Source organism: Podarcis melisellensis (genome assembly GCF_964234715.1).
Source record: "Podarcis melisellensis genome assembly, chromosome: 8".
NCBI classification, from domain to species: Eukaryota; Metazoa; Chordata; class Lepidosauria; order Squamata; family Lacertidae; genus Podarcis; species Podarcis melisellensis.
In genome coordinates, this window is record NC_138540.1 from 48,779,709 (window position 1) to 48,800,139 (window position 20,431).

General features: G+C 42.5%; 1 protein-coding gene across 4 annotated transcripts in view; it reads right to left on the minus strand.

The window, feature by feature from the left end:
- Positions 1-573: 573 nt before the first annotated feature.
- Positions 574-20,431, minus strand: part of ADAMTS18 (ADAM metallopeptidase with thrombospondin type 1 motif 18) — a 103,970-nt gene continuing 84,112 nt past the window's right edge. For all 4 annotated transcript variants that reach the window (XM_081920266.1, XM_081920267.1, XM_081920265.1 and 1 more), the window contains 6 exons: positions 19,069-19,195; positions 15,004-15,208; positions 10,756-10,947; positions 8,849-9,061; positions 6,853-7,000; positions 574-2,864 (listed from right to left, as the gene is read on the minus strand). In XM_081920266.1, the coding sequence (XP_081776392.1) occupies positions 2,749-2,864; positions 6,853-7,000; positions 8,849-9,061; positions 10,756-10,947; positions 15,004-15,208; positions 19,069-19,195 (1,001 nt within the window). In that variant the 3' untranslated portion in view covers positions 574-2,748. The remainder of the gene's footprint in view (positions 2,865-6,852; positions 7,001-8,848; positions 9,062-10,755; positions 10,948-15,003; positions 15,209-19,068; positions 19,196-20,431) is intronic.

Sequence of the window (20,431 nt, forward strand, 5' to 3'; positions counted from 1 at the left end):
CCTCTTTAAAGAATTATCGGTATATATTTTCCAGAGAGTCCCAGATTTACAGAAGCCATCCCAGTTTCTGATTTGATCCCAGAATGTCCCACTTTTCCTGAAGATGTCCCTATTTTCATCGGAGAGATGTTGGAGGGTATGGAGTTAAGCAACCCCCAAGCCAAGGAGATAAGTAACTATACAACCTTAGAAGACATCAGAAGGCAGCTCTGTATAGGGAAGTTTTTAAATGTTTAATATTTTATTATGTTTTTATATATGTTGGAATCTACCCAGATGCAACCTAGTCAGATGGGTGGGGTATAATAATGTTGTTGTTGTTGCTGTTGTTGTTGTTGAATAGGACATCCCTATTTTCATCAGAGATATGTTGGAGGGTATGAGGCAGCTATCAGGCCTAAAATGAAGCTTTCTATATATCAACATAGCCTTTAAATGTTGGTGTGTATTGCTACAGTAAACCAGGATATCAAAATTATATGCCAGGCATGAGAATGTTCAAGGCAGCAGTTGTAAAAGCATGCAGAAACAGAAATGTCATTCACATTGCTCTGAATGTACATCAAGCTTCCATGTTTTATTCAAAACGTGTATGTGTACCAAACATAATGAAACAGTTAGAGTATTTTTCTTATAAAACTTATAAAATAATTAAATAGTACACTTTATACTTTGCGCTTCTTTCTTTTTACACCATAATCCATACTTCTATGTAACACTATTTTGCTGTTGCTGCCACTTACTTGGGAAGCAAGTGAGAAAATAAAAAGAGGGGGGAGCTATGCATTAATAAATTAATATTTTTACATCAAATAATAAAAAATGACACATTTTTAGAACAAAAGTTTGCCAGGGGGAGGAAAATGTCCCCTCGAAAGTATCAGTTTACAACGTTCAATATTCAAGACATGGAGAATTTAGAAGCCAAGATATGGTTCCAATAATCATTTCTTAAGCATATCACAGAGAAGACATGTATTTTGTTTTGTTTCATTTAAACATTAGCAAAAGCAACTCCTATATTTAACTGACCACTGTCTGCATTGGTGCTGATGGGGCTACTTTTAGTTTGGATCAGTGAAACTGAACTACATTCATCAAATGAAACTGTGGAATTGAGTGGAAACAGAGGGAAATGTCATTTTCAGCCATTCCTCAGAGAAATTCATTAGGTTACAATCTTTCTTTAGTTGTCTCAGTTTTGGCAAAGAGAGAGAGGTGATAGCTTGGTCCTCCAAATGTTTGCAGTTTGGGCATCCAAGATATTGTGTGCCCTGGTTCCATTGGATTCTGAGCGTACAAATGTCAGCACCACTGCAAAAAATAATAATTGTGTTGGTGTTTGATTATTCTGGGCTAGCTACCCAGAACAAATAACACAGATCATAGGCTTGGGTCCCACATGAACAAAGGCACATGTTCATGCAGAAGGCATCAATAGCTTTCCCCTATTTACAAACTGTGCATTGGCTCCAAGAGGTCAGAAAACCCTCCAGAGTGGCATTTTACATGAAGGAATAATGGTGGGGTGCCAAGCAGAAAATAAATGTCTGAATTTGCAAAAAGCATTGTATTGTACTGACACATCAATTAGTGAATTGAATCAAGCAATTTGTTCTTATCTATTGACTTTATAATCTAAAAACAACCATATTAATTTAGAACCCTGTTTGAATTCACCAAGATTAATTTTGCAACTTCAGAGTTTCCAGAAACTGGTTTATGAATTTCATGCAGACCATTTATACTTTTCTGGCAACAGCTGAATTTTCTTTCTAGGTGCAATGTCTGGAAACTCAAGTTTTGCAGGTGAAAGACCTGGTTTCTGCAAGTTCTCCAAAAGTTGTGAATGTTCAAAACTGAACTCTAAATTTGCATATTCTGGATGCCGATGGGATTCTGGGATTCTGGTGATCATTTGTTTCAGCACTGATGATAATGATGCCTAACAGCAAATGTGTGGCTTTCATGAGTTACTTGAAGAATAAAATGCTAGTCTGCTCATACTACATAGCAATGCCCTAAATGAAGATGCTATAAAGAAAAGTCCTGTTTTGTTCTCTTGGATGGGCATCTCAAGGAGTGCCTGCCTCTCAAGTGGTTAGTAAACCATGACTGAGTTACTAATCAAAGTGAAATGGGGAACAAAATAAAACTAAAATTCTACCATGATATAAGCCTTGCTTTCCCAGCAGCAAGTGAAATAGAAAAGCACCTTTTATCTTGATAGTGCAGTAATTGTGCTTACTGTGAATAACATAATGCCTATGTTATATACAGCAACACATTATCTCAGCAGCCACCAACGTAATTTCTCTGGAGTTGTTTTCTGCTTGTTTTGAAGGGCTATGCTAACTAACATTGAAATAGCCAACATAGCTCTTGGTATTACAACGATATTGCCTCTTTGCAGGTTCTGTGTGCATACCACTGAGCAGAATATGAGCACCATACTGACTGTGCTACTCCACTTTGGAGATCAGATATGACCATTAACAGAGTAGGGTTAATGACAAATAGAAAGAAGGCTAAAAGTTGCCTCCATCTGCTAGCATTCAAAAATACCCTGTTTGGAAAAAGTCCAGTCCTTGTGTACTAATCCTTGGTTAAAAGCTGTACCATAGAACATCTTGTTCTACAGTACCCAAGTCTCTTCCATTGGTCATTTGTGGTTCTGGAAGACCTTCTAGAAAAGTTTGCCATCATCTTGCAAGGGAGGCTCTTGCCATTGAAGTGATTCCATTCACATCAGTTCTTCCGTGTGCATGATTTGCAGCATTGCTTGCCGTAAAATTTGTGATTGCAGACACCATGCTGGGGGACCAGATGGCACCAAGTGAAGAAGTCCACACAAGAAGGATCATCTGCAATGGTGAAATTCCAGACAAGAATATTTAGTATTTTGCAGTATGTCTCAGGAACACTGAAGCTCAGGGACACTTCATGCACCTGGACTGGTTCATGACATGGACATCTAATCGCTCCCACGAGTGCCCTGTTCATGTGATCTGCATTAACACTGAAGACTCGGGATTGCAGAAAAGCTTCAGTCAGCATACAAGACTCATGGCATTCCTGGATCATGGATACTTACCTATAAATTTCTGCTAGCTTTCTTTTCAGAAGGAATACAACTCAAGCAAATATGAGCTGAATGCTCCTATTAGCTGGTTCGTTTCATACATGTAAGCTGCCTCCAAGGACTTATGCATTTTCTGTCTGAGAATGTCAAGAGCTGTGGGGCAGGGGATGGGTTTCTTACAAAAAAAAAAAAACCAAACACAAACCACCAAAATGCAGATGCCTGAAAACACCTATAAGGAGAATCTCTTGTTCAGCACATCACATGCCCAAGAAAGTCAGCCAAAGAAATCTCTTTCACATATATGCAAATTGAGTTTTGGTAATAGTATTGAGTTTGATCCAGAATGAGACTGTTGCACTTAGTTCTCGTGGGACTTAAGTCATGACTGACTTTACAGATTCAGTTCAATGGGCCCTAACCCCTAAGGTTAAAAAGGAATGTGGTTCTCAGTGTGAAAAATAGTCCCCACTCCAGCCACAGAACATCTGCTTAGAGACATGCTGCTTAATGTGCTGGACACATTGTGCTATGCTTGTTACATGAAGTTCTCCTGTACACCAATCTATTCAATAGCTTTCTCCTCTCTCTGCATGGAATATGCAGCCACAGCATACTATCTGTTAGAGTAGTCCATATGTCATGGAGCACACTGGGAGGGAAGCAAACTGACAAATGTCTATGAGATGCAGGAGGATTTCAGATTATGTATTTATTTTTACTCCATTCTTGAGCCAAAAGTCCCTTAGAGCAACTTACAGATAAAAAGAAAAACAAGCCAGTGCCTGCCCCTCTGGCTCCCAATCTAAAGGACATGACACAAAAGGAAATAGCGATGAGGAGGAGGAGGAGGAGGAGGAGGAGGAGGAGGAGGAGGAGGAGGAGGAGGAGGAAAATATGCAAACTGAGACATCAGTAGGTGCATTGCAGAGTGCCTGGTTGAAAGAGAGGGTGGAGAAAGAGAAGGAGAAAAGAGTCCTTCCATGCACTGGAAGTATGGCCCAAATTCTCCAAAAAAGAAACACCACCCCCTTTTTTTAGACTATCATTTTGAAAAAAGCAAAGATCAGTTGGTTTAAAATATTGCATAGCTGAAGCATTCTGTAGTTTGGCTGCAACTGATTAATGCTTTACCTAAAAGTGAATAGCAATGAATCATGTTGCTACTCTAGAAATACATTCCTTAACAATTTAAATTGCAGCATTAAAGCAACATAAGTGAAACTTGGGAAAGATTTACTGCTGAGTTCAGCTATTATTGGAACATGGGAAAGCCTTCCAGTTTGCCCTCAAAACTAGTAGTTCATAGCACAGGAAATTGACATGGCTTTTAATCCGCATCCTTTTTATTTCAGATGAAAGGCTTAAAACTGATGGCACAGAAGAGACTCTTCTCATTTGTATAAAATCACTCACGTCTTGACATAATACACAGGCTGTCAGCTATTCAAAGTCATGGTTCCAGTAAGGACCACATGAGCCTGCCCTATAAGGCTAAGTGTTGAAGACAAAAACAAACAATTGTCTTCCCACAGGGATGTAAGAATACATCCTTTTCAGTTTTGCCCTGTATTCATTGCACACAACACCATTTCCATTCCACTGAAGTTCTTCTTCCAAAACCTATGTTATTCATCTCATCATCTGATGTGGCAAAATTACTTAATTTATGTAATTTTTATAATCAATCATATTGCTGTTACATTATTCCACCCCATTCATTTCATTGCAAAGTAAACACATTGCAAATGGTTGGGGGGGCAGTAACCAGTTATGTATCATTTGCAGTCTAAAAGGCAAATACCATTTGTATTCACTGGACTGATTTCCATTCAAATAAGTGAAAATAGGTAGTTTCCTATTTCTATGTTTGTTGGAATTATCTAACATCTCTACTTATCCAAAACTGTTTTCATTAAGGGCTCATCCAGACTTCCTTTTGTACCATGTTTCTAGGCATAGATTTGAAGTCTGAGCCCCTTTGTTTCCCCCACAAATCCCTGCTGGCACTTTCCTCAAGAGAACCCGTTATTTACCACTGAATCAGCACAAACAGCAATCCGCCGAAAATCTGCATTGCCATTTGTTCTGATTCAGCAGTAAAGAACAGGTTTTCCTGCTATCTACCAGCCGTCTTACTCACGTAAGTCTGCCTTCTTACATACATCTGACCCAAGAGGTGACACTGGCTGTCAGCTTCCGCCTCCTTCATTTCTGTGTTGCCATTAAGTAGGAAGAAGGATCGGAGCAAAACAAGAATTAGTTAGCTCTACCTGTTTCTGGCTCCACCTACTGTTGGCCTCTCTGCCTTTCAGCCCCACCAGCCACCACTGAGCTTTGAGTTACAGTACCCTGCTGAGTGATGGAAATGAGGAGAGGGGGATATGAACAGAGGAGCAGACCCAGCTTGTCTAGGGAAGCATGTTAACTCTCCCTGAAAGGCTCATTTCTTTCTCATGATCTCTCCCCAATGACTCACAGGGCTGGAACTATGTGGTGGGTAATTGAGAGTGATTGGCTTCAATACAGTTCCAGCACAGCTGGCTGTGTTCGCTGGTGGAGACAGAGACTTACAGCACGGTGAAGAAATAATTGATCTCCAGAGCCTGAAGACCTAGTTACAATAAAGTCAGAAGGACTTCTACAGCTGCAGGGAGGGGGAAGGGAAGAGACTGGAGTGAAATGAGTAACAGACACTGGACAAGAAATCCAGTTAGGGGAAGAGAAATGGAAAAAATACCGTCTCAGGACAGAAAGTGGATATTATTATTGGTATTAATTGGGCAAAAATAAAGGTGGATGAAACTAGACCCAGGAACTTCTTGGAATGATCCATTCCTGGAAGTTCAAGGAGGGGAGATCTACACACACACCAAAAAAACCTCTGGAACTCAGCAAAAATAAGTTGTTATGTTTGTGGGTTTTTATATAAAAATGGTAGGAATAAATAAGGAAGCAGTAAATTCAGGCAAGGATTTATTCGTTCATCCCTTTTGACTATCCAAGATTCAGTTGAATCTAATGATTTAGGTCTACCTCACAGGTGAAAACGACTCACTATATGACTTGTGGAGGGACTCCAACTCCGTAACAGGACACAGGCTTTTTGTGCAGATGGTCGCAGGTTCAATCCATTGCATCTCCATTTAAAATAACAAGGTAGCAGGTCTCGGGAGAGACCTCTGTCTGCATCCTTGGAGAGCTGCTGTGAGTGGCAGTTGGTCCCATTGGGAGTGGCGGGGTGGAAGGCAGAGAGACCAACAGCATGTAGAGCCAGAGCCAATGACAGAGAGAAACAAATAATTCTAGGTTTGCCCCCACCCTCCTAGCTACTTAATGGTAATACAGAGACTAGAAAGGGGAAAGATGGCAGCCAGTGCCATCTCCTGGGCTGGATGTAAGTAAGCAGGCAGATGCCAGGGCAGGGTGGCTGATGTCAGGTGGAGCAGTATCCCATTTGCTAATGTCTCCCTTGGTCGTTGCTGCTCAGAGTAGATGACACTGAGTTAGGTAGACAGACTTATCAGGAATAAGGAAACTTCCCATGAGGCCTGCATGGAATAGACCAGCATAGACAGGTGATGCCTAGTTCTGCAGGTCTTCCATATGTTTTTACCCATATTTTGCCAACTACTCAGGCAGAATTGTCTTGTCAAACAATTCAACCATTCAGTTCTCACTGGCCTTTATGTATCAGCTCTCAGAAAGGGGCAAAGCTTCGGAGATCTAGTCTGCTACACATTTACTTTAAACAGTGGGACAGTCTTTACCTTTCTTCTCAGGGGCAAGGCAGAAATTAGTATTGCAGGCTCTTGACATTGCGGGCTTCTGTTGAGGCAGGCAGCCCACAGCTGGTTGACCCTGACGAAGGCACTGGACAGTCCGTGTCTGCACTCCTCCACCGCATGTCACCGTGCACTGTAAGTGACAGAAAGGATAAGGGATTTTACTTCCATGAGGGCCCCCAGAGCTCCAAGCATTGAATTCCTTTCCATTTACACTTCTTCCACATGAATCTTTCTATACAAAGCCATCAAAGGAGTATATGCATTTGACGCTTGATCCCTGAAAGGTTGAGGGGAAAACCCAAGGGTGGTAGCAAGGAGTAGGGTCTTTTCAGTGTTACAACCAGCATTGTAGAACTTTCTCCCTGGATAGGTCTACACATTTGAGTCTGTATTTCTAGTCAGGCTGTGCACTGGATCCACCTAAATCCCAGATCTCAAAATAAACCAGGCCAACTGGGGTTGACCAGGGTTTTGACTGGGTTGGGCTGAGGCTGCTTCAGGTCATACTGGGTCAAACCCCTCCCCCCCCCGAGCAACCTAAGGCTGTCAAAGTTGGGGAAGATTCTGGTAGCGAGGAAAATGGGAGAAGGAGGACATATGTAGGCAGTCTGCAAGCTTCTCCTTCCCCAACTCCTGCCTGCTTGTTTAACCAGGGTTTAAAACATTAATTAAATGCTGTGCAAGACCCCTTGCCACTTGGCTTTGAATAATCCCTCAGGATGGCTAAGAGGTATTAGGAATTTGCCTGCTATCCTTCTCAAGGGGGAGGGGACCCAGTGTGGTTGAAATACCCTGATTTTATTTTCAAGAAACCCCACTATCCATGAAGATCATGTCCCCATGACACTTTCATCTGATTATGAAACTTAAGGTTCAAAAGCTGCATGTATATGCTATCAAATAAATGCTTGTCTTAGGGATATGGCACTGACAAAGTAAGCAAGTTCCAAAATACAGAAGCTTGTTTGAGAGACTGTGGAAACAAACACAGACTGATCCAGTAATCAATCACACTATTTAAGGAATTCCAGACAATCTCTGTAGATCCCCAAGGACATTGTGCATAAAGATTTGTAATGGTTCAACCACAGTGCAGCCCTCTGAAGATTGGTATGGAAAAGACGGTGGAATGCAACATAGCTGCTGCAGCAGAAACATTGTTATATAAAGCACTTATCGGTTTCCAGACAAATGAATCACTTATACCAAAATGGTGCTGTTGATTCTCCTCTTCTTCCTTAAGTGAAGTACAAATCACAGTGACACTGTCAATGGACAGGAAGACAAGAAAGAAGAACAGGTCTAGGGGACAAATGCAGCCTCTAGACCAGGGGTCAGCAACCTTTTTCAGTCGTGGGCCGGTCTACTGTCCCTCAGACCATGTGGTGGGCTGGACTATATTTTGGGGGAAAATATGAACAAATTCCTATGCCCCACAAATAACCCAGAGATGCATTTTAAATAAAAGGACACATTCTACTCATGTAAAAACACGCTGGTTCCCGGACCATCCGCGGGCAAGATTTAGAAGGCGATTGGGCCACATTCGGCCCCCGGGCCTTTGGTTGCCTACCCCTGCTCTAGACCTTTATCTGTGGCCCTTGGGACTCTCCTGAGGCACATTCCCCATTAGCCCTGCTTTGCTTGAGTGTTTTTGCCTGACAGGAATGTGCTCTTCTACTATGAGAATGCTTCCTTGCTTGCCTGGATGGAGGATAGAAAGAGATGTGCAAGTCTGAATAAACTAGTCTACTGTGCAAAGGCAAAATATGCATTTTTTGTTTGCCTGATTTGCCTCTGCCACACCCACCATTGTCATTTGGCCCCCAGAAGGTTGCCCAGAGGGAGATGTGGCCCTCAGGCTTAAAAAGTTCCTTTCCCCTAAACTAGAGAAAGGGAAGCACTTGGTGATAACCAACATTATGAAACATGGTAGAAATGACTGGTTTAGATCTCCATATGAAACCTCTTCTCTCACCTGTTGCCAAGGTGAAGAATACCACCCTGGCACCCTGTGGTATAAATGGTGCAGAGAACATGCTCCTCTGTTGCAGCCTTCCTCCAGTTCAATATTTGGCTTCATAAGGTTTCGGCAACGTCGCTGTGGGAAGGTGATCAGTTTGCCACTGATACTTTTCTCGCTGCACTGCATTTCTCGCCGCTTCACACCTGGGCCACAGGTGGCAGAGCACTATGGGTAGGAAAGGGAGAATGTGTCACTTTCAGTTTCTGTCCTTTTCTCATTTTTCCAGACAAATTTTCTCCATATCAATTTGCATTGTAGAAAATAAAAACGCCCTCATAAAACTCATCAGTATTTTAGTACGAAATTCTTCTAATATACACTTTGCTATATGCACTTTTGCCTAATATTTTGCAAGCAATCCCCCCTAATAGAATGCATTTTTATATGTTATTTTTCAGTAATATATGCATTTATAAGCACACTTTACACTAGTATATGCATTTTTATATACAGGCATGCCTCACTTTATTGCACTTTGCATTTTTTACAAATTGAAGGACTGGAGGAGCAACAGCTGCTGCTGCTGCTGCTGCTGCTGCTGCTGCTGCTGCTGCTGGGTTGGTGGTGAGGCTGCAGGACCCTATTTCCCCACATGCTCCTGCAGATCCTTACGAGAATGTGGGTGCAGCAACAGGAAGCCCAACCATTTCCAGGGGAAGGAAGTTCCCCACCCTGCTTCCCCTCTTCTGGCCGTCACAGTGGAACTGGCTAGGACTAAAGCCCACCCACTTCTGTAGCCAGAGAGGCCTGGGGGAAGGCTAAGCGTGCTTTCTCAGGGTAGCCATCAAGCTTCTTATTCTAAGAAACTGTCACAGCCACCCCAACCTTCAGCAACCACCACCCTGATCTATCAGCAGCCATCAACGCTGAGGCATGACCTTCTGTGAGCAAGGCTCAGATGATGGTTAGGAATTTTTAGCCATAAAGTATGTGTTAATCAAGGTATGTATGTTTTTTAAAACAACAACAACAACATCATAATGGTATTTCACACAGCATAATGTAAACATAATTATAATATGCACTGGGAAACAAAAAAAATTGTGTGTGTGTGTGTGTGTGTGTGTGTGTGACTCACTTTATTGCAGTACTTTATTGTTGTAGTTGGGAACTTAACCTATAATATCTCCGAGGTAAGCATGTACATTCCTTGGGTGCATAAATGCATTGCAAAGTGTGGAGAAGTGTGGATTCTGAAGGGTGTCTTGTTTAGGTCTGCATGTTGTTTTGGAAAATGCGGACTTGGAAACTTTGCCTTTAAATACAAACTGAATCAAATGCCCCACCACCACCACTATTCCTAACAGGGGACAACAAAGTACACGCAGAAAATATATTTAAAAGATACTGACTGGATAATGGAGTTTCATTTGCAGAGTTAAGCTAGGGGCCATCAAAATAGTGCCTTCAGGTCTTCCTCTGATGCCCACAAAGCCACTAAGCCCACTATTCTCTTGGCCATGAGGTGGTGAGTGTGGCTAGCTTTTTCTCCCTTGAAATATACAGAGAGAACTGAAGGAAAACATTGGAAGAGTGACTCCCTTTCCCGCTTCCTCTTTCAGAATTTTGTGCATTTTGAGGGTCAGAAGGTGGCCCTTGGGCTGAAAAAAATAAATGGTTATACATCCCTGCTATAGGTCCACAAGCCCCACAGTGGGTGGGCCTGCATCAACTATTTCCCCTCACAGCTCCAAGCAAGGAGACAAACTTCTCTTCCTAAAGTCCAGCGACAAAGGGGCATTACTAACTTTTGCATTATTAACAACAAATATTGTCTGACACTCCTTTGAATATAACACCACTTGATTTTCAAATATCACCCTATGGCTAAGTCCTGTAGAGCATGTTGGTTGTTGTACCTCACTCCAAGCAGAAATCACCCATTGTAGACGATCGTTTTTGGGGCACCGTTCCAACACACACGTCTGCTGCATTTCTGGCTTTGTTTGACTGCTGCACATATTCTCTGGCAGGATTTTCAGTGTGGAAGTCCCTACACTTCTGCAGACGACATCACGTTTTGCAAGTCCTCTTCCACAAGTTTTGGAACACTTTATGGGAATTTGAGAAAGTTGGATGTTAAAGACTTTAAATAGACACTACTATGCCCCATGGGGTCACGAAGAGTTGGACACGACTAAACAGCTAAACAACAACAAATGCCAAAGTAGGACAACAAACAAAATGGTTCTCAACCCCATCCTGGAATTCATGGCAGTATTCATGTGGTTCCAGGCTGGTGGTGGCCCATCCCACAGTATGTTGGCTGCATCAAGTGCCTTTAGACAATGCTCAGGTAATTCATTTAATTGTCACCTTCTGGGGCATGTCAGCAGCCAACATGTTTGGGTAATGGCTAGGGCCCCAGTGCCATGTGACATCTCACCACTGACACCTGCCCTTGACTCTCTTCTTAAAACAAACAAATAAAAACACCACCAGACTCTCTTACCAGTCATGGTTTGGATTGGTTGTTACCTGTCCACCCCCCCGAAATGTCTCAGAAGTTGGTCATTGTCTTCTGTTTGGGAGAAAAGTGGTTGCCATATAGAATCACCAGCACCACTATGGCAAGCCCCCAAGGGGTCCTAACATACTCTTAGGAGACTCATATTTGGATGACACTGTGCCAAGGGTGACTGGCCTCACCCTTCAGAAACCTAAACCCAATCCAAAGTAGGAAAGGGAAGTAAAGGAAACAGCTGTTGCTAGCCATTTCTCAATGGGTGAAACTGTAACACGCCATTCTAGATTGCTCTCTCTAATTAGGCAGGAGTAAAACTAATTAGTGTAAATTGCATAATTTTTGACTAAATGTTATGAGAAAAAATAATGATAAAAGTTGTTTGGCTCTCCTTCACTGGAGATGTTTAATCAAAGGCTGGACAGCCATGTGCCAGGGAAGAATGTAATTGAATCCTGCATTGAGTAAGGTGGGGATACATTAGATGGCCTCCACAATCATACTACCACCAGTTGTATTACCACTACAAACCAGTACTACTATTAAGTAGGCAACATGATCAGGAAAAAATAAATGCATCCATTTTCCATAATGTTTGTTGAACAAAAAGTCTTTTTTCTCGCGATCTCACGGCTACAGTGTAATCCTTGGATTAGAATGCTCTTGCACCAGCACATTCACTTAAATAAAAAAATTGTAATATGTCTCCCTTGGCAACATTACAAGTATATGTGTTTCATTTCAGAATAAAAGCTCTCAGACACCCCACATCTTTCTGAAGCAGGGGTGTGTGCATATATTGGAATTTGCCTGAGGCCCTAAGCTACCAACTCTACTTCTAAGTGCAGGGCTTTTAAAACAACAACAAAAAACTGTACCAGGATTTTCAGCTGCTTGGAATGATACCTTATCAAAAAGAAGAAGACATCAGTCATCCTGGATTTATCAATAATCATGTTACACTGGACGCCTGATTAGTGGGGGGGTGGGGGTTAATGTATGCAAATTGATGAGATAAGAAATATCTTTTCCTAAATGCCTCTTTGCTCTACTCCAACTGAACATCTTAAGCTAAAGGTGGGCAACTTGAGGACCAGGAGCTGAATGCAACCCTCCATCCTTCTGTCTAGACCTCAGTATTCTCACAAGACCACATGTCTCAATGGTCTTGCTTTGCACCCTGAGTGTTGTTTTCCCCCCGGTTGGAATATGTCATTGAACTCTGGCAATGCCTTCTGCTTGTCTGGATGGAGCATAGAGAGGCTGTGAAAGAGTGGTAGGTTTCTGGATGAAACATTGGCTCTGGATCCATTCCAGTCCGGCTTCCGCGCTGGTCATGGGACTGAGACGGCTCTGGTCGCCCTAACAGATGATCTCCGCAGGCAGCTGGATTGAGGCGTGTCGGGGCTGCTGATTCTTCTAGACCTGTCAGCAGCCTTTGACATGGTCAATCACGAACTCCTGGACCACCGCCTTGCCGACGTGGGGATCCAGGGCACAGTCCTTCAATGGCTGTGCTCATTTCTCTCTGGTCGGGGACACAGGGTGGCGCTTGGGGGGGAATTGTCATCGCGCCACTCCTTGGTGTGTGGAGTGCCCCAGGGTGCGATACTCTCCCCGATGCTTTTTAACATCTTTATGCGCACCCTTGCCCAGCTTGTCCGGAGTTTTGGGCTGGGCTGCCATCAGTATGCTGATGACACCCAACTCTATCTGTTGATGGATGGCCATCCTGACTCGGCCCCAGACACACTGATCAGATGCTTGGAAGCTGTGGCTGGATGGTTACGTGGGAGCCGGTTGAAGTTAAATCCTTTGAAGACAGAGGTCCTCTGGCTGGGACGGGACGATATGGGAATGAGGGGGCAACTCCCATCTCTTGCGGGGGTGCAATTAGTGCCAGCACCGTCCGTTAAGAGTTTGGGTGTAATCTTCGATACCTCCCTCTCCATGGAGGCGCAGATTGCAGCTACAACAAAGGCGGCATTTTTTCATCTCCGCCAAGCTAAGCAGTTGGCTCCTTACCTCTCTCGCCCTGACCTAGCCACCATGATCCATGCGACAGTCACCTCCAGACTGGATTATTGTAACTCACTCTACGTGGGGCTGCCCTTGAGACTAACCCAGAAACTCCAGCGGGTGCAGAATGCCGTGGCGAGACTCCTTAGGGGGTCTTCGCTACGAGATCACATTCATCCGGTGCTATACCAGCTGCACTGGCTCCCGGTGGAGTACAGGATCAGGTTTAAGGTGCTGGTTTTAACCTTCAAAGCCCTATATGGCCTAGGACCCTCGTATCTACAGACCGCCTCTCCTGGTATGCCCCACAGAGGAACTTACGGTCTTCAAATAAAAACATCTTGAAGGTCCCAGGCCACAGAGAGGTTAGGCTGGCCTCAAATAGAGCCAGGGCTTTCTCGGCTGCGGCTCCAACCTGGTGGAACGCTCTGTCACAAGAGACAAGGGCCCTGCAGGACTTGACATCTTTCCGCAGGGCCTGCAAGACAGAGCTGTTCCACCAGGCCTTTGGTCAGGGCACAGCCTGACTCCCTCCTTTGGCAATCTTTACAGAACTTTAGTTTATGGTTGCCATCAATTTTGATTTTAATTAATTTTTATAATGTTTTTATAATGTTGCACTATTTTAGTGTTGTTAGCCGCCCTGAGCCCGGCTTTGGCTGGGGAGGGCGGGATATAAATAAAAATAATTATTATTATTATTATTATTATTATTATTATTATTATTATTATTATTTAGAAAGAAGCCTACAGTACAAAGGCATATTTGCACTTGTTGCTCCTCTCCCTTTTGCCTCTGGCCCCACCCACCACTGGCATGTGCACTGACCTCATCCACATCACCAGTGGCAGACTCTGAATGTTCACATTTCAGGGGTGCCCTGTGCGATGCTAAAATTCAGCACCCTAGCACCTCTCATGCTCTGTTCTACATCATTATTGTGGAGCCACTTGTGGAGCAGCACCCAGTGCAGCCAAACCAGCTGGGCTATCCTAAAACCACCTCTGACAACATGAAAGCAGGTCACATATGTAGGAGCACTTCTTCATAGCTTCTCTAGGCATGCTTCCATGCTTGCTGGTCCAGGAATTAAGATCAATTTTCAGAGACCTTGCTTTTGGTGCTGTCTTGAGAGATTTGGTGATAAAGCAAACAAGCCCTCCAGAGGGTCAAAGAACAGGGCCCTTTTGCAAGCAGCACCCTGCTGTTCTTTGAAGATCCAGGTTTTGGATATTTAAAAAGCACCATGCTGTTTGCAGAAGGGATTTTGAACATCCCAGCACTGTCCCAACAATCAGGATACTGAAATGAATAGACTTCACCCATCTGTCAAATTTGGCCTGGCAGGAGTCAAGAAATAAAGGTCTGGCCTCCAGCCATAAAAGGTTCCCCACTAACTAATGTTAGGTCTTCACTTATGGTGAATGAATACCAATTACTATGGGACATCAGTGGGGAGGGCTACTGCCTTCATTGCTCTTCTGGTGAGCTTCATGGAAGCATCTTCCTGGCCACTGTTAGAAACAGGATGCTAAAGAAGATGGAGATCCAGCAGGGCTCTTCTTATGTTCTTACCTATAATAAATACAGTGCAAAATAATGCTAGCCTTTTCTTTTCATTACCTGAGACCATGGGCCAGGACTCCATTCCGGTGGACAGTCTTGATGGTTACATGCCTGGATTTGTGCTGGTGTGGTTACTGGGCAGAGAGCATGGGCCACAATGTCCTCCTTCTGAAAAGCCTTTTTCTGGACACACTGGATTGGACGACTTTGCTGCCCTCCACCACAAGACTGGCTGCAAACACTCCATTCACCTGCTGACCAACTTCAAGAAAGAATGCATGTGTTGACTAGATAGCCAAGAATCAATGAGCTCAAAACAAAGGAGACATTTCTATATGAGCTATGATTATAGCTACTAGGGGGCTCACATGTTATATTCAATGAGTGTGCAATCTGTCTACTTGTGTACACAAACAATTGAGCTGGATACTCATACAATTATTCACTTGTAATGTTCAATAAATGTAAAATCTGCGCACCTGTGAACACAAGAGTGGAGCTGTACTCAAGTACACTTGTACTCAACAAGTGTACACACTTCTACATAAACACTTGTACATGTGTAGAGACAGATTGTACCTTTCTTCAGTGAACACACCTACTAAAATGTTCCATCAAGGAACCAGTAAGTAGCAGAAATCCCCTATACATTCATTGTTTGGAGTACTTAAATGGGATGCTACAGCCTCAAAGGATTTTGATATACAACATTATGAGAAAAACTATAATGGCAGGAAAGATAGAAATGCATATATTTAGTCTGATCCTCAGTTGGAGTATTATAAGTAGTCATATTTCTCCCCCAGTAGGAGGATTATCAAAAACATGTTTAGCAGTTAACATTTCTGATTAAACTTGAAGTAATTCCCATCAAATTGGGGTTGATCTCTCTCTCTCTCTCTCTCTCTCTCTCTCTCTCTCTCTCTCTCTCTCTTTCTCTTTCTCTTTCTCTCTCTCTTTCTCTCTCTCTTTCTCTCTCTCTCTCCTTCTCTCCGTATATTACTGCTTTTCACACACCTCCTGCCACACACACTTTCTCCTCCTTCCTCTTTTGTTTTGAATTTTACCCCATTTGTATAATTCCTTATTCACAGGCTATATCTACTCTAATTTGAACAAATCTGAAAGTAACATTGGCCATTGTTCATTCTCCTAGCAACGGCAGATTCCCCCCCCCCCCCAGACCAAACAGCAAAATCTTAAATTTGGTTCAGTAGCCAACTGGTAGCCATTGCAATTCATTTGGAAATGATATTATATGCTCATGGTAGGCAGCTGCACTTAGCAGCCTGACCACTACATCCTGCATTAGCTGCAACTTTCAAACCACCCTTGTGTGGAGCACTTTGCATTAACTGAATATTGAGGTTACCAATGCATGAGTCACTGTGGCTGGTCTATCGCAGACCTGTGTTTGAGTATCATCCAGTGAACATTAAAAACATGAGTCTCCCTGGGTCTAAATCCAGCAAAGCAGCCACTACACCACAAAGGCTCTCACCAATCTCAACTCATCTTTCAAATAAAGGGAGAAAGAAATATCTTGCTAAATTAAACCATCCTGTAATTAGAGTATGGAAGATTTAGAAGCTACCAACTAGCAGATGAATTTCCTCACAATGGGAGGAAAGCTCCCATTAGCAGCCGTGGGAGCTTTGTTTTCTTTGTGACTAGCAGGTACATGGTCTGAGACAGTTGAAACTGGTAGCATGGAAGGCAGAGTGGATCAAGGGTTGGTGGAGCCAGAGCTAAAGGCAAACTCAACATTTAGGATCCACACACCCATCTTCAAAGTGCACACAGAGTCTCCCGTCAGAGTTGAGGCATGCAATGATGATAGCTACTTGTGTGGCTTTTTCTGGCGATTAAAATAAATGCTACGTTTTAGAAGTTGCCAGCCACAATTAAAAGGCAAATACAAACAAACTGGAGAAAGCTGAAGGAAGCGTAATGGAAGACTTTTCTGTCTGCAAGAAGTAGAGCCCATGGGTACAGAAATAACACTTGGCAGAAGATTAGTCACATGCAAAACAGATTGTTTGGTGTGGGGAGGTTACTTCAAATTAGTTTTCAGACAATGTTGGGGCTCAAGGCTAGGCAATGAAATTGCAGAAGCTGTCACACGATATGTTACTCCAATTAAACTTTATCTCTGCCTTCTTGTGGCTCTGCTATAATTTCGTTTCCGATCTTATGCAGTATATTTGTGTGGTGATATATCATCATCATCATCAGGGAGGGAAACACCCTCACACTTCTGCATAAGATTCTACTCTGTGGGTGAAAAATTATGGTTTATGTAAAACCTATTAAATTATGCACTGGACAAATTGAATTGCACAGCAAATAGGTGCATATTTGCATACACTGATGCAGCACCCCTGCCCCAGGGGCCAGGCCTTCATAAAAGGAAAAGACACGATAACGTCAACTTTATTGAATTCAGGTGTAGGTAAACCTTGGCATATGCACGGGGTGTGTATCCCTCTCAGCTCCCAGCTGGGGGTCTGGGACATGTCAGGGTCAGTTAGGGGAAGGTGGAACCAACAGAAAACACTTGTTTATGCAGCTGGTCCCACCCCAAATTGCTGAGGGGAGCTGTATGGCACTTCTGTCATGTGTTTTGGACAGGGACTCCCCTCATGACCCCTCTAATGGGTTACCCTGCTATCACTGCCTCAGGAAGCGAGTGAGTCATCACTTCACCTCAACTTCAGATGTCAGAGTAAAGGATTCCACCCAAGGCCTAAACCGCCAAAGTTGTGACAATTGCTATGGGAAAAGCAAAACATGCAGAGCAGGGAAAATTCCTTCCCAGCTCTGAAGACACAACCATCATACAACCATAGCAATGCCCACATTTCTAATAGCACAGAAGAATACAGAAGTGCCTAGAAACCAATGAGTTTTTATTGACATTTTAATAATGTTTTAATGGATGCTGTTATGGATACCAATGCAGTATATATTCATTTGCTCCTCTGAAATGGGCAGATTTGGTTAACAGATGAGCTTCCCCATCTGTGGTTCCCTTTCTTTCTTATATCCCTTTCACTAAGAAGGTAAGTCTATAAATGGCTTAAATATTGGGAAGATATAATCTTTACTAACAGAAGCAGTATCTCTCTAAATACCAGATGCTGAGAAGAAATAAAGAAAGAAGATGCTTATCACATTCATGCACAAATATGAGCTACCACAGGCATCTGGCTGGCTGCTGTTGGAAACAGGATGAAGAATTGGTAGAACTTTTTTTTCATTAAAACAATTTTTATGTGATTCACATTTGAAAACAGACAGCATACCTGTCTTTCATCTTCTTTGTTCTTTAACCTTGGGTCCCCAGAGGTTATTGGACTACAACTCCCATCATCCATCTATGTTGGCTAAGCTGGCTGGGGATAATGGGAGTTGTAGTCCAACAACACCTGGAGATCCAAGGCTAAAGAGCACTGCTCTAGGCTAAACACACTTACTTTCATTCACATTGCCTTTTGGCTCCATTATTCTGGCTGTTCTTCCCTACTTATTGTCCCACAATTGTAGTTGTTCCCCCAGCAACTCTTAGAGTATCCTATACTCAATCCCATACTCAAACCATACTCATCTCCAAGGCACCGGGATGTTCATAGCAGTGTTCACATGCTACTTTCAGTGAGTACGTACAGTCTACATACCTATGTGCACAAATAATTGAGATGTACACTCACACAGTTACTTACATGTAGCAGTCACCAAGTGCATAGTATGTGTACCAATTAACAATTAACAAGTATATGGTATGTGTACCAATTAACAAACATAAACACTTCCACACAAACACTTGTACATGTGTAAAGACACCTTGTATCTATGTTCAGTGTAACATGTGAACAAGCCTATTGTCTCCTGCTATTTGCACTCATAGGCTTTGTCCAGGTTGGGGGTGGAAGCAGAATTGAGCTGGAATGGGCCTACTTTGATCCTGTTGCACTAATTTGAGGAAGGGTTCAAATAATTGGAGGGTTTGGAATCATCTGTCTAGGAAGCAAAATAGATTTATTCCACAGATTTGTGAATTTAGACTTGAACACAAAGACCCATAAAAGAAATAGGAAGGGATGATAAATTCAGAATACATACTAGGCTGGGCAAGGATTTGCATTGCATATCTTTGTCTCCGTCAAGGGCTTTGTGCTTGGGCCACAGAAAGAGGCATTGACACGGACACGATGATCTTGTAAACATACAGCTTTCGCTATCAAGTGCCCTATGGAGAAAACCAAGAGAAATAAAAAAGATGTAGGAGAGAGAGAAGTTATTGTAGAAATGAAAAAGTAACTGAACATAGCACTGTAGTTCATTAGGCAATTTGCCTCTCAACCTTTCCCCGCCCCCATCACTGGCATGTGGGCCCCAGAAGGTTCTCTATGAGGGAATGTGACCTCAGATGAAAATGCCACCACCTTGAGCTCTAATAAATAAATTGGCATGACTAGCTTAGGTCTTAATTTCAAAAGATCTACTCTGAGTAGTACTAATGTTGGATGCAAGCCTTAGTGTTATTAATGTTACAAAGCATTCTTACTGGTTTTAAAACATGAGTCAGAGGAATTCTCACAACGTGTGTTAATATTTTTCAGTATAATTTTAAATGTTGCATAGTTACAATTAATTTGAAGGTTTTGAAGGAATTGAACCATTGAATAAGGTTTTTGAGGTTTTGTTAAAAAAGAAGGGGAGCCTGTATTGGATTATTTAATGCATGGGAGGGGGGGCAATGACTAAACAATAATGTACTGTAGCTTTCTTGAAGATGGCAGGAAAAAGAAGGGGAATAGGGTCACAGGGAGGAGACACTATCTCAAGCAAGTTTATCTTTGGAAACAATTAAGGCATGAATTCAGATCTTTTTGAAGAAAAGATATGATCAGAAATGTAAGAAGACTGATAAGAAACGTGAGATGGCAAGAAAGAGAAGAAGATTCAGAGACAAAAGGAAAGAATGGGGTTTAAAAATCTAGATAGCACAAGGCCTGAAATAATGGAGAATATAAAAGGAAAATATTGGGAAAATTGATTCATGAAATGGCAGACAAAATATGAAAAAGTTATGGAAAACAAAGACAATGAAAAAAATTAGGGAGAGATAATAGAGAATAAGTAACAGAAACCTTTGTGATAGTGCTTAGAGCAGTGCTGTATTAACAATGGCTATCCTATACCATTCCCTTTATGTGCCAGGCAAAAATGTTTGTTTTTAACTATTTATGGTCTTTTTGTATGGTTAGGATGTTTTAATGTAGTTTTTTGTGTGTTAGTTTGTTGAGTTGGTATGACAAAAATGGGGTTGATAAATGAAAGAAGAAGAAGAAGTTAAGAATTGATGAAATGTGACCTAATAATACAGTGGAATTGCACTAATACAAACTTATCTCTCCTCTGTCCAAGGTTTTTTTCTCACCCTCAGAGCTGATGGGGGTCATGGGGGCACAGATATGGGGGA